Here is a 15,322-nt window from a genome sequence, read left to right as displayed (position 1 = left end):
GTGAGCCTCACATGTTATGTGAAGAGAGGGACTGTACACCGAGAGTATTGAATAATTTTCTTTTGGATACCAATCGTATAAATAGTACATGATGCCATGTTTATTCAACTAATAATTAATGTGTTGTCATTTAAGCTTGCAGAGTACATTAAATCCTTAGATAGAGACCTGGCCTTGAAAGCAATTTGCATGGGTAGCCACACTTATTAATTTGATCAATAATGCATGCCCTTGAAAACAATATTGATTGGATATACGCAAGGTTTATTAATTAATAGTGGAGCCGAAGAACTCAAAGAAATTAAAAAAGGAAGTGGAGCCAAAGAGAATGTGCTAACATTGGGCCAATGTCAATAGAGTGAGGTGCCGTAGATGTCGGCTGCGAAGCGTGATGGTAGTATATCATCTAAGTTCTTGGACACCCTTCTCTTAGAAGCCGATCTTCAATTCTATCCAGAGATTTGTGTCAATTCCATGTTCGGGCGGCCTACTCCACAGGGTGATCAATATAAAACTATTAAACATCCTTTGATTGGTTCCATGGTTTGGGCCAGTCAAAATTGAGGATCAGGATATGCCCAAGTCCCAACAGATAGATGATGGCCCAATTCTATAGTTTGAGCCAGTTAAAGAATATCATCAAATATATGAATGGGAAAATGACGGTTAAGAATGTGTTTTGATAATTAATACACGACAATAATATTTTTAGCATTAAAAAATGTTCTTAATTTGTCCTTGGCGGGTATTAATTATCAAAACACGTCATGAACCGTCATTTTCCCAATATGAATTCAAGGATTTGGATTCTGAATCCAGCAGACCCGCGAAAGGAAGAACCGAAGCCAGCAATGAAGGAAAAAACAAGTACTACCTTACATCTCTTAATCCAGAGAAAGCATTAAGTAATCATCATATTAGCATCAAGTTTCATTCTTACAAAGACAAATAAGGAAGACCAATCCTGTTGCCTTTACTATCAAAATACAGCACTTACCAAAGGAAAAAAAAAACTATCATGCATGTTGCCTTTTACTGCATGAAATTTCATGCAGTGAACACAAGGGCCAAAATAAGCAGCACAACGCCTCCCACGTGTTTGACATTTGGCTTATGAAGGAATTTGTTTTTGTGAAGTCTTGATTCGAAAATAAGCAGCACAATGCCTCCCACGTTGAAGTCTAGATTCCACAGCTTTGAACCCATTCTTTCATCTGAAGTTTTCTGGGTTCAAGGATGATGGCCCAAGTCCCAAAGCTATGGCCCAGTCATCGGCCTTGGCTATTCAATTTTGGATCCAAATTTTGCTATCAATGACCAAATTACGGAGATCAGGGGCAACGCAACTAAGGGGACTGGGGCAAAACACCGGCATTGGCTTTATATGCCAATGTAAACATTTAAGTAGAATTATTGAGGGATTAAACTACGAAGCACTTGATTATGATCTAAATATAGTCTGGCCGTTCGGCTAAATAAGCCAAGTCACAAGTGGCTTATTTTTTTGTCCTTATTCAAAAAAATTTCGCATTTGTTAGTTTTTCATCAATTTTTTTGGGGATTATTGTTTAGTGATGATGAAAGGAATCTAAAAAGTAAAAAATTACTATCGAAACCTAATTTTTTTGAATAAAGACAAAAATAAGCCAGTAAGCCAATTTTTTTGTCTTTATTAAAAAAAATGGATTTCGATCGTAATTTTTTACTTTTTAGATTTCTTTTGTCATGAAGAAGCAATAATTCCCAAAAAATTGACAAAAAACTAACAAATATGAAAAAAAATTTGAATAAGGACAAAAAAAAAAAGCTAAGTGGCTTATTTAGCCGAACGGCTAAATGTCGTCTGTACTACTTTCCTCATAAATTCTACAAAGTTAAAATTGTGTTGTTATTTCTTTTAGGGAGTTCTCATCTTGGGCAGCTCCGACTGCCAATCAATTTTAGTAATTCTATTTGGAGCCATTGGAGAGTTGACCCAATCGTTAATTCACTGAAAGTTTTAGATGCCACAATCTAGCTCTGCTCCCCTTCTCCCTCAACCTATGTTTTTGGTCTAATGGAAACCGTAGACAAGATTTAACCAAGAAAATATGGTTTCAAGCTTCTTCACTGAGCCATATATAAGTTTATCTTGACTGGCAAGTCACAATACCATTATGTGGCTCACATTTGCAAAAGTAATAGTAGTCAGTACCATTATGTACCATTTTCGATACGACATTCAGAACCTTGAATTTAATAACCAATTTAAGCCTTTTAAGTTTTGAAGATATTGCAATGAGAAAGTGATATTGCAATGAGGGACCCCTTGAGAAAGCACACCATCCCCTAGGAGATTGTAATGAAAATAATCTAACTGGAATTTGGGTACCAATTCACTATTGGAAGGAATGCCCAAACATTCCACAAGAATTCAATAATATGTTTTACACAACATATCGATATGAGAAAAGGGATAGTAAAATACAAACTTCCATCTACTACGTAAGTGATTCCTAGTCCTAAATTCCTTCTAGATGTATCATCAATTACAACGAAACAGCTTCGCATATAGACAATTGAGCTTAAATCTAAACACAGAAATATCTGAAGCCGTTCGATGTGGCCTATAACACATTTGTGAGACTCAAGTGCATTATACGACTCCGGACACTTGTGTGTCGGACTTGCTTCTAACAAAAATGAAGATAAATTCCATGAGGACCTGTTGTCTTTCTAGAAGGATATACTCTGGTCCAAACACAGAAAAGCTCTCTCCCAAATAATCCCCAAAACTGTCATTTGCTAACCCCAACAAGAAATGTCCACCAATCATGCTTGACCACGTCATTCTTCTTTTTTAGGCCATCCTCTTTTAGCTGTATCCCACTGATCTTCCTTGCCGTGTTGACTCAGCTGCCAAGTGTATGAGTATTCCCACCATAGCCATCTCACCAACCAGAACCACTCTTTGGGTCTTGCTTGGTATGTGGAAAGAACTCAGGTCGCAATCCGAGCCGTTCAAAGGGTGTTTGATATGTAGAAAGAACTCGAGTCGCAATTCGAGTCGTTCAAAAGTGTGTTCCATGTATAAATCACAATGTATTATACTGCAAAACTAAACATGTATACATACAATTTTTCTTTCCCTCTTTTTAACCAAGGACTGTACAACACTATATAGCCTATACCCAGCATATCTCTCTGCTTTTATTTCGTGTAATTACTATAATTCTAATACTCTGTGAAAAAAATATTGTAGGTATTAGAGATGGAGTGGGACCTATAGTAGTGTATTGGGTATAGTGGTGTATGGAGATAGGTACAAATGCACCCCTCCCAGAAATTCTCTAAAAATGCTCCTTGTGGAATTCAAACTTGGTGGAACCTTTTTGGTTATACTCCTGGCAGAGTTTGCCGAGTTCTTTAGCCAAGACTGGTGCCCCACAGTAGAAAACTCCTGCTCCAATGACCAAATCCACAGTTTTAGTTAACTAGATGATAACAGAGCTAAATATTGTTCGGTTTTAGAAATGTGATCGGTACTTGACTCACCTATTCTTGCGTTCGCGTGCTTCGTACATGTTTTCGAGAACACTTTTTTCCAATTAGGCCTTGCGAAATGAGTTCTCACCTATTCATGGCAGAAAAATTAGAGATTGTGAGCATGTTGACAAATTGTGGGATAAGATGGAAGGAACTTTATTAAGAAGACAATGGGAAGCTATGAAGCACCGACAAACACGTGAGTGGTCGCCGTTCTCTCGTTTGACATGCACACGAGATAAATAGTGTGTCCAAACATTAATAATAAAATTTAGTGGAGGACATATCTTGGACACACGAGTGACAACTGACAAGTGGGTCGTGAGACACATATGGGGACACGGCTTTGCTGTCTCTTCATGATGTGAAAACCTTATTTCAAGAGTTGAGATTTATTCAAGTGTCCTTGCGCATGCGTCTTAGATAAGGACAGAAAGAGATGAATCTTACCCTAGTTCCGGATACAATGTCAACGCCGTTCTTAGCATGGTTTAGTGCTTGGACCATGGTGATGAGAGCTGATCTAGCATCCCCTTCTTCATAAACGCTGGTCAAGTAATTGTGCATCTCAATCACACCCTGAGAATGAAATTGCAAAGCTAACAATCAGTTAAGGCACATCACATTAATGTTTGAACAGGAGGATGCAAACATCTCATGATATACCCTTTGATCTATTTCCGCAATTTCGTTCATGACCCCTTTGAACCAATCAAATGAGCCTTGCTCCCTGGTTACCCAATAGAAGTAAGCATTTGTCGTCCTTAGAGTTTTCTTTCGTTTTGAATGTACCATATTGGAAGAGGGGGAATCATTAGTACTCCCATTACTCTGACCCGAATGCCTACTGATATCGGAGACTGATTCCTGAAAAATAAGAAAGATATGTAAATCTGAAGATAATGAAAACAGGAATTTTAATCAAAAGAAAGCCATAAAGGGTACAGAAAATGAGGAGTTTTTGTTGTTAGCACGAGGAATTTCTTTCAAATGAAATTAACCTTCAAGTTACTTACAGCCAGCTCTTCCATTTTGACAATGTTGTTGAGCAAATCTTTAAGTATACTAATAAAAGGTGTTGCTCCAATCCCAAGACCGACAAGAAGTAGGACATCATATTTTCGGTAATCTTGTGCTGGAGCTCCGTAAGGCCCGTCTATTAAGAGCTTTGGCAAACTGTTACCAAGGGAATAAACTTTACTCACATAGAAATCATCTGAAAACCTGAATCAGGAAGCGAAAAGGGAAAATATAAGAAACCTTGCACCCTGATAAACAAAATTTACCTTTTCATCGTCATGTCATCCGCTCTGAGAAGCCCACTCTTCCCGGAAACTGGAGGCTCACAGACCTCTGAGAATACCCTCTTAAGCTCTTGTGTCCAGTCACCTAGCTGCCGTATGTGAATGCTAAGGAAGTCGTCACCAGGGGCTGAGGTTATGGAGAACGGATGCCTGCATTACGTAAACTTTCATAAGCACTAGTTGAATAAAAAACAGGATAAAAATAAGGCTTCCTGTTAATATATTACATTCGAATTCTTGAACAAAGCAATGAGTACACTAGCACGCTTATGGACTTTATAAAATTCACAACTGAATTTTTTTGGGTGTCGGTAGTGGTTTACCATTCAAATGGAGAAACAGCAGGGCATTGGACGAACATGTATTGGCCACTCTTGTAGCGAAACTGGGGAGGCTTTGACATTTGCAATGTGAGAACGTTTCCAGTATATATAGCAACCTGAGTATATCAAATAAGAACACTTAAATAAGTTCGAAAAAATGGAGAGGATAATCTCATTCATATGGAATGGTCTCAGTAGTGTAAAGTTCAGTTTCTTCCCAATCATCACAATATTGGAAACACAAATAATTTCATTCATATGGAAGAAGTCGTAGGTATACTATGCAGACCTTTAGAAGCCGGACATCATAGAAGCCAGATCGAAAAAATCTCAGGGTTCTTTCCCCTGCATATAGGAGTATAGGAACAGCAATATACATCCATGTCTGGAAGCAACAACAAATTGTCTTTTAGACCCACAAAAGAAACATTACTTAAGATGCTCAACGGAAATCATGAAAAAGAAAGAATTTCAGAACCATACCGTCTTAAGGTACCATTCATGCACGAGGTACAGAAATGTGCCGTGGATGATGAGCAGGACATAGACAATGACAAAGAGATGGTGTGAATACCAGAAGGCATTGAAGCCTGTTAGCCTATCAAAGGGCTTGGGCAGCTTAATAAGGCTACGCCTGAACCACCGTGTCGCGAGTGTGAAGGCAATAGTCATCAAGATCAACATTAGAATTCCTGTCACCCCTTCAACCCCTTGAATCAGGTCCATGTACGTCGGTATATGAGGGCCGAAGTCATTGATCATATACTCGTCATACGTTTTCTCGGACTCATTAGTAATCCGTGGGAAGTCACAGGCCAAATGGTTTCCCACATGAAGTATTACACCAATTACTATGGCTGCAGCAACAGTCTACACAGGTACAGGAAAAATGGAAAACGGAAACATAAAAATCTTAAGCTTTTCAGAAATTTAACTTTAGTTTCTAGAATTAAGACTGCAAGATTTTACACTTGAAGGATCTAACAAGGACCAATTCAATCAGCAATTTTTGTCAACCCGTGCTATACTTGCATCTATAATCCCATTGCACTGTGTCATGATTCTCAACGGGATTCTATGGTGATTTCCAATGAAAACTTACTCATGGATAAAGTAACCATATTTTCTTTTTCGATTTGCAAGTCTTTGACTTTAAGGTTAGAATGGACTATCTATTCACTCTAACAACAAAGTATGAAGCAATCAGACAATGTTGCTGGCAAATGCGCCAATGTTGGAATAACGAATAAAAAAACTGGACAAAGGTTGATCTTTGAAGGGATTTCCATTCATTTAATGCAGTGCTTTGATCAATAAAAGCAAAATAAGGATCCTTTCCTTTACAATGCTTAAGAATGAAGTAAAAAACAGTGAGGAAAATAAGGAGCACTTATTTACGTAAAACTGTCCCGAGTATTATATGGAAGATCAAACATAAGTTTGTGACATCCTCAATTGTGATGCTTTCAAGAAACCATGTCTTCAACTATCATCGAAGCAAAGTATCGGCCCAGTTATATGCGTCAGAGAATCACGAGGTAGGAACCCCTAATGATGAATGGCCTGCATTGATCAGTATGAACTCTTTCTGGTCAATTATGTCCTCCTTAGTTTTTCATCCGGTTCCTTGGGCCCACAAAGAATTTTGGGTTTAGTCCATCTTCTGTCTTTCCTTTTGTAGTTTTCATTTTTCATCTTCTTACTTGAACAATTGCAAACGTTCAAATTCCCTTCTCATTTTCTATTCCTGGAAGGAAACTTCAATACAGAAAAGGAGCCTGGACACAATGTGGTTCCCCTGTCTCCAGTCAATGTTTTTCTGTTTTTATCATTTACAAGTAATGGGGAAAGTCAACAATTTACAAACGATACTAAAGTCCATTGTTTCTAATTTCCCCAAGCAAAAAATAAGTAGTCAACTTTTGCAACATACACAGCTAATGGCCCCCCAAGTATGTATTTTTGAAATTTGTCCCTACTATGTGTATATCACAAAGAAATGTCCCACTGCAATTTGAAGATTGGGACCAACTAATCAAGCTAGCATTATAAAAAATAAAAAAAATAAAAAAAGCCACCACTGTGGGCCTAAAAGATGAACTTTTGAAGCAAGCAAGAAAAAAATATGAAGAGGAGTTGGGTCTACCTTATGAAAATTGATGTTGTCATCAAAGGGTACAAAATGACCCAGCTTGGTAGACCTCATCCAAGTAATGGTGTTCCTGCACACAGGCAATAAGATAAGAGCCATGTTGAATTTCAGAGTCTCCGCCGCGCCCTTAGCGGTGAGGACACAATAACCCATGATCTTGTACGCGCTCTTCTGTTTGTACTGAAAGAACTTCCACGTGAATAGGCCAACCATGATCATGATCCATAAACAAAGGACCCAAAGTCTCCTCCAGTTGTCTTGAAGGTAGTACAGAATTTTTGTGCTCACCCTTCGGATTGGGCTTCTTTTTCTTAGTCCTTGTAGGTTTTGGCTCAAGGCTTGGCTTGTGAAGCTTAGTGCTTGACTGTAATTCAGATATGTATCCTTCTGTAGCAAAAGTGTTTCCAGCTGCCATAGCTGCATTATTATCATGGAAATTCAAACCTATCAGCAATTGGATCACGCAATTAAGGGAGTGGGAAACAGATTGTTTTTGTTGCATAAATCTCTTACTACAAAATAATTTGACCTTATCATGCTTTTTTACACTCAAACGAAAACCCGGGCACTAAAAGTCACAATTTAAAGAATGTTATTGCTATGGCTATGAATAGAGAGTCACAAGTTCCAATCTCCCGAGTGGACCAATTGTTAAACGTCCCATTCTTCAATCCATTTAGAGGCTACCCCCAAATGTATCCGGGTGCTATGTATGGGACTGTATTGTACTCGGAGAATTAGCAGCGCAAAACACAGTTGAGTTTTTACGCATGTGTCTTCGGTATGAAAATTTTGTTCACAAATCATTTTGTTGGCCACTGCGCACTGAGACCTAATTCATATGTATTTGAGTGTTGAATACGCGCATTGGAAGACAAAGAAGAAGCCCTCATGTGAAATGCAGGATCAGGGCCACCTCATGGCAGTACTATGAGTAACTTTAATCCACAATATCAAAAAAAAAACTTTTAATCAAAAAAAAAAAAAAAAAGCCTCTTGGGAAGGAACCGGTGGGGTTAACTGTGTCTGGATCTTTCAATACCTTGTTGACTATTATATATACTCTAGCAATAATTCAATGAGGTAGGTTTATGTTCCAAATTTTAAACAAAGTTGCTTACCAAAACCAAAAAGTTTATCTAGGTTTTCTTTTTCCTTAATCTATTTTCTTGGTAGATAGAGTATTACTCAGATACATAGTCAGAAAACTTAGTTTTTTTTTTTTAAGCAACAAACAAAGAAGAAAATGATCTTTCCCTCCTTTACCAGAACCGACCTAACATAGGAAGAGAATATATGATTACTATGTGGAAATGCAAATGTTTTAGCCTAACGAACTTGTCGTAGGAACACACTCAACCAAAAGGTGTTTACCAGTTGGGTAATGGCGGTGAAAGACCTCGCCCAAACTTTATCTAAAGAAATTTATTTTTGAAAGATAAGATAATTGCTGTGTACTATAAACAATAAACATCACCAAAGGTTAAGTACCATTTTGCAGATCAATAGTTTCTTCCAATTTTTGGGATTTTTAAGAAAATAATGTTAGGATTTTCCGGCACGTCTCACCTAGTCATTCATTGCCTTTTTATAGACCAATTCATGGATACTTTTTATGTATCATACCAAACCCCAGTTCAGCCAGCATTAATTTAGCTACTCTCAGTCAACAAGGTAATACTCAGAAAGGTAACAAATGCAGTACATGATTTTTTTTTATTTAATCGGATATCTAGGTCAATTTGCGTGTACCTTGATTAATTCTGGGCTTTGAAGTTATCAACCTGGTATAACCTCTCAGTGGCCCCAATGTTTGGGATCGTTGGCCTATGTGAAATTTAAACATGCGACTTCATGGTTAAATACTTATTGCTTTCTCATGCTGCCAACCCATTGGGATTAAATGCAGTACAAAATTTCACAGACCCATCATAATGGACTAGTACTTAGTATCAGTTGTTGAAACAGATTACCCAATTTTGGAAGAATCGAGTCAGCCATTTTGTCGTTTAATTACTGACTTTCAAAGAAAATTCTAAATTTATGGGCATATTAAATGGGCTGGTTCCCTGATTGGATGCAGGATTTCATTTTACAACTGTGAAGGCAATTAAAGAGAAGACTTAAAGTCACGTAACAAGGAATTACCATGAAATAAGTTATTAGAATAATTAATAGCATTGCAGTAAACCATCCAGAGTGGGGGATTATTATTATTTTTTTCAAAAAGAAAAATTAAGTGGTGGTAAAAGGGCCCACCTCAATGTAGCCAAGCCTTTCAGGATCCAACTCTTCCATGATAAGAGCCGCATATTCCTCTGCTTGTTCTTTCAATCTTGATAACTTATTTGCACAAGCACTCAGCATTATGATCTACAAATTCAACGGAAAGAATTAAGAAAATAAAATAAAATAAAGAGTTGTGGCAAATTGAACTGCAGAGCTGTCCTAACAACTCCTGCAATTCTAACGTGTTTGTTTTTAATAGTCAAGATACCATTAACATTTATTTTAAAAAAACTTGGACCGTTCATTACCAACTACATTGACAAAATTCAATGGAAGGACAATAAAAAAAAAAAACAAAAATTGCAAATTGACCAAAAAGCCTCTGCCAACCACAGTGAGGTCTCGTTCCGTTAAGAAAAATAAATACTTATTTTTGAATTAAAAGTTATATATTATGAGAGAATGACATATCTCGAAAAACAGAAAATAAGTACTTTAAAAATAAGAATCTGAATGGAACGGAGTTGAAAAGGAAAACAAATTCGACTTGTCTAAAGTCTGGGTTTAAACTGTGGAGGACTGTACTAGTAATTATGGCCATCTAAAGTGTTTTTTATTGGCCGCCTTTAACATTTTTTAACAAAATTTGGACCTATAACTGCTAGTATAGACGGCCGAAAAGAGAGTGCTTAGTCCGGTGTGCCATGTGTCAAAATTCCGGAAATTCAATAATTAAATATCCCATTATTTAATCTGGGTACGTGGTAGATAAGATGCCATTAAATGTTTACCAAATAAACTAACAACCTTCCTAACATGGGAAATGATGGGAAACGTCAGATGCTGCGGAAGCAGGGATATTCAATATGCAATCCAAATATATAAATTGGAGTTGTTGGTCCAAGAAATTTGCTGATTTGGGGACTTTAGATCACCGGAATATGACAGACTGTTCATCAAATATTGAATTATTTGTCCCAGCTTATTTAAATACTAAGTAATTAATTTGGTACAAAGAGGTTACCTCTTTAACTTCCTCTTCGGTAATCCTGCCATCATCGTTCTTGTCCACCCTGTAATGCATACAGTTAAGCATCAATACTCAATAATTACCACCCGAAAAGACAATTTTACCATTTTTTAATGAATAATGAATCTACTTCTTGTCATATTCTGTAATTCTGGTTTCCTCAAAGCCCTTGTTGGCACATCCTCAGCTGATTAAAAACCAATACGCCCATCTAAGTAAAGGGAAACTCAGTGTACTGATAGATTTGTTTGCAAAGATCCAAATACAGGTATGTCTGGAGGCATCTAATTCACATTAGCCTTGTGAAATAATGAGAAATATACATGCATCTAACAATTCCAAATGTGTGCACATCAATGCAACATTGAAAAATTTAGTTAATTATTATTTCTGCTTGTAGGTAATCTAATGATTGTCTGTTTTTGTCATTTTCTGTTATTCCTTGGAGATCGACCTTGTTTGCACATACATAGCTAATTTAAAACTGAATACAATAGGAATTAACTAAGTGGAAACCTCTATGTGCGTAGTTTTTCTTTATGGGCGTAGTTTTTCTTACATATAAATCCGAACATATATATATTTGAAACAGTATGATACACATGAACCTCACAAAATGCAGGAGAATATTCATACATTCGACGGTTTTAAATTTGTGCACGTAAATACATGGAGATAGCATTGTGAAACGAGATATAATTTCTGCACTCCCCTTTTATTCACGTGCTCTACTTTTTGCATTATTTATTCGAAATCACAAAAGTACCCTTATGCTCAAATTAAGTTTTCCACTCATGAAGGGCAATCTCATAACATCATGTGAATACGTATGAAAAAAGGAGTGCAATGGATAAAAGAGGAATGCCAACCATATGATGCATGTAAACCTCACAAAATACCGATGAACATTTATACATTCGACGGTTCTGAATCTGTGCACCTAAATCTATGGAGGTAGCACTGTGAAATTGGACATGATTTTTGTACTTCCCTTTTATCCACGCGAACAACCTTCTGTCGTTATTTATTCAAATTACAAAAGTACCCTTAGTTACGTGAAAATTGAGTTTTTCATTCATGAAGGGCAATCTCGTAACCTCATGTTTATAAGAACGAAGAAATGAGTCCAGTGGATAAAAGAAGAGCACAAAACTCACTTTTTGTAGTATCTTGTTAATTACTACTACAATATTTTAGTCCGTCAAAGTTATTCAATTCTTACATGTCGAAGAAGATCTGGAGTCGAGAATCGAAGCTCTGATCGGTGATTTGAGACCAGTACTCGTAAAGCTCGTCTAAGCTGATCTTGTCCACCTTCAACCGTCGTCGCCTGCTCAACGCGTCGTACAATTCCAGCGCGAATTCCTTTGAGTCTCTCATTCCTGCATCCAAACATAACGTTAACTGGGTTTTTTTAAGTTTTACGGAGTAATTTTTTTTTCCCCGCAAGTTAGTGAGATATAGATATCAGTCGGTTAACAAATACATTTAGTACTTTTAAAAGTTTTTCCAACGGTTTAAAACAGAATCATGTATTTTATCCACCTCTCATTTCCAAAATTTGCCACAATTTTTTGTTCAAATTTTGTACAGAAATTCGAGATGAATAGTAGAAATTGTTCGCAAAAAAATATTTGGAGAATTTCATTTACATGAAAAAGAAATGATTTTATCACCAAAAATTCTACAGCCACAAACAAACACACAAATAAATACACAAACATGCTCACAAGTCATGCAGAGTCCATACCCCTGCACACCGGAGGTCTGGCCCCCACATATCCCAAGGTTGTTTGTGATGGTAGCAAAGGTATTTTGGTCATTTCACATTTTCGTAATCACAACTTCTAAAATTTGTCGTTTAGTATTAACATATTTTAAAAAATGAGTGTTACCGTAAAAAAGTGGAGTGTTAGAAATTGTTTTCTGCTAGCAGAAATCAGAATTAGGAGAGTTGGAACTAGGATTAAGACCTATGCATTGTGCGAAATCGGAGCGATAGAGGTATCCGTTCTTCGACAGCGAATTGAAGTTGCTCTGAACCTCGTTCCACGGATCCACGCCGTTGGTTTTCCTACAGCTGATGAATCGGAGCCCTTGAAGAGCCTTCTGAGCACCCGAACGAGTCCGGTCGAGCCGAGCCCTCTGCTGACGCAGCGCTCGAGCCGCCAAGGCCGAATCCAAACCCGTAGTTGTACAGGCTGTGCTAACTCCAACGTTGCCGTTTTGGCTCACCGGAGACGACAGGACACGCGTCGCGTGACCGTGACTCCGCGAGAACCGCCGCAGCTCCGCCTTCAGCTCGTGCGAGAACTGCTTCGCCTTCGCCACCGCCTCCGCTTTCAGCTCCTGCGAGAAGTGGAGGAGCTTGTTCGACGCGCTCCGTCGCATCGCCGGCGACACCGGCGCCGACGCCCGTTCCGGCAACGGAGCGTCAATTCCGCCCGCAACGGCATCGCGATCTCGTCCGTCAATGTCGATGAACGTGGCCGGCTCGACGCTCCGGAGCACGACGGTGTTGTCGTACTGCAGATCGAGCGTGACCTCGACGAACTCCTGATCCGTCGACGACGCCCATCCGGAGCCAATACTCGTCGCCGGCGAAGACCCGCCGCTGGCCGCCCTGCCGTGGCTCTCGGTGTCGGACGCCCAGCGGCGCTGGTGGTTATTCGGAAGTGCTAGTCCTTCCATTATCAATTGGTCAAGTTTTTTCGAGGTGACATAGGATACGCACGTAGTAATGGTGGTTTAACTAATGTGATGTGGGCTTTTTTCTCTCTCTGGATAACTAACGTGCGAGTACCGATGGTGATGAGAGAGAGAGAGAGAGAGAGAGGTGGGTTTAGTAGTAGGTATTATTTAAATGAATATGATTTTATAAGCGGTGGAATGGAACGCGTCCGAATCTGTTAAAATGGACATGCAATACGCGGGGCGGTGCTGCTAGAGAGAGAGAGAGAGAGTACTGGAAATATAGAGAGAGAGAGAGGGAGAGAGGTGGGGGACCGACGACACTGATTCTAAGAATGTTCCGAATTGAGACGAAATGAGAGAGAGAGAGAGAGAGAGAGAGAGAGAGAGAGAGAGAGAGAGAGAGAGAGAGAGAGAGAGATCTAGAGAGAGAGAGAGATGGTGTTGCAGTGAGACCACCCAAAAAAAGGCATGAGTGTCCGTCTCTGTCTGAATATATATATGTATTGGAGTATGCAGATGGTGGTACATATAGGGCGGGTTTATTCCCGTAACGGGTGTGCAGTGGGGGTTGGAGAGAGGGAGGGGAGAAATTTTTTAGCACAAGATGGGTACCACGTGGCTATGCTAGAACTGTCTATCCGTGCTGTTAAAAAAATGTGGTTGACTATCCTGATTGAAACTATCTTTCTCCTCTTACTTTATCACTCTTTCTTTTTCTTTTCTTTTTCTCTTCATTTTCTTTCTTCAAATCCGAGCCGTCCAAAATCAAAATGGACGGCCCGAATGTGCCGAACAGGAACCACATGGTACCCATCCAACACCCAAAAATTTCTCGAGGTAGGGATTATTGGGGAGCGGAATAGGAATGCAAGAAGATACACAGAGGAGTGTAAACGAAGAGTAATTATTCAATAGTCTGATAGTACCATCGATCCGTGGTGCTCGGAGCGCTCCAGAACCAGACATTTATGTGTAGTCCAAATACTTAGTCTTGACTCCGAAAGAATGTTTGGTTGTAGAGTGATCCAGATTATTATAATTTCACGTAGTCGAATAAAGCTATTAAGCGCTTATTTTCTGCTCTGTTCTTAGGCCCCATCCCGCTAAGATTTTTTTTTTAAGTATTTATTTTTTGCTTTGCATAATACATCACTTTAATTAAAAAATAAGTACTTATTTGAAAAATAAACACTTATTTTTCTTAGAGGAACGAGCCTAAGAACGGAACGGAACGGAAAATTGAAGATTGCTTGAATTTAGAGCTATATGAAAAGGGTTTATCTTTTAAAAAAAAAGAAAAAAGAAATATGAAAAAGGTCCATGAAAGGAAAATGAACTGCCCAATTCACTATTTAGAGAGGTGCTAGGGCCACATCACTTTAGAGGCACATTAACTACACCCATCTCACATATAGGTGGATCCCGTTCCAATGGGCCCATGACAAAAATTAACGGCCCAAATTAACGGAAAAGTTACACGAAAAAGGATCCATGACAGAAAAATTAACGGCCCAAATTCACCCTGTTATGGAATTTATTTCAGTGGGGTGGTACCGGAGTTTGCTGGGTTATCCAATTTTAATTGCAGGAGTGGTCCGAGTCAACTGTTTTCTTGAGGTGATTCAGCATTTCGCGGTCCGATCGACGGCTTCATGTGCTGACTCAGCGTTTCAGTGGAAGAACTATGCTTGGACATGAAGCAAAAAGAATTAAACAAAGAAATTATTAAAGAATGCCAGTAAAAATATAAGGAAAAGAGAATAATCAACTCCAATAATAAACAAAAATGTAATTCTAGGATAATTAAAGTAAGCATATAAAATCTTTTCAAATCTTTTCCAACGTCATAAAGAGAGAGAAAGAACGGGAAAAAGAAATAAGGAGAGAGGCTGGGGACCAAAGATTCTGATCCTTAGCTATGGTTTAGCCTTACTTTATCATTGGATTTTCTTGTTAAATTTTTTTTTTTACTTTGATGTAAATAATCCATAAAAAAGAAAAAGAAATACTGAAACTACAACAAAAACTTTAAAATTAGGCCAAACTTTCTATTATTGCTTTTACC

At 38.4% G+C, this 15,322-nt stretch overlaps 1 protein-coding gene across 1 annotated transcript; it reads right to left on the bottom strand.

The window, feature by feature from the left end:
• Positions 1-2,342: 2,342 nt before the first annotated feature.
• LOC131314990 (respiratory burst oxidase homolog protein A) lies at positions 2,343-13,710 on the bottom strand. The gene is made up of 14 exons (XM_058344010.1): positions 12,537-13,710; positions 11,786-11,945; positions 10,558-10,606; positions 9,564-9,677; positions 7,299-7,721; positions 5,636-6,022; positions 5,442-5,537; positions 5,153-5,268; positions 4,812-4,979; positions 4,542-4,701; positions 4,192-4,392; positions 3,976-4,104; positions 3,535-3,613; positions 2,343-3,439 (listed from the first exon to the last, which is right to left on the bottom strand). Exons 1-14 carry the CDS (start codon positions 13,252-13,254, stop codon positions 3,330-3,332), a joined length of 2,910 nt encoding a protein of 969 aa, XP_058199993.1. The 5' UTR covers positions 13,255-13,710; the 3' UTR covers positions 2,343-3,329.
• Between the last annotated feature and the right edge of the window lie 1,612 nt (positions 13,711-15,322).

The sequence above is a fragment of the Rhododendron vialii genome, chromosome 2a (assembly GCF_030253575.1).
Source record: "Rhododendron vialii isolate Sample 1 chromosome 2a, ASM3025357v1".
NCBI lineage: Eukaryota > Viridiplantae > Streptophyta > Magnoliopsida > Ericales > Ericaceae > Rhododendron > Rhododendron vialii.
Note: the sequence above shows the minus strand (reverse complement) of the source record. Positions and strands in the feature narration are given on the sequence as shown.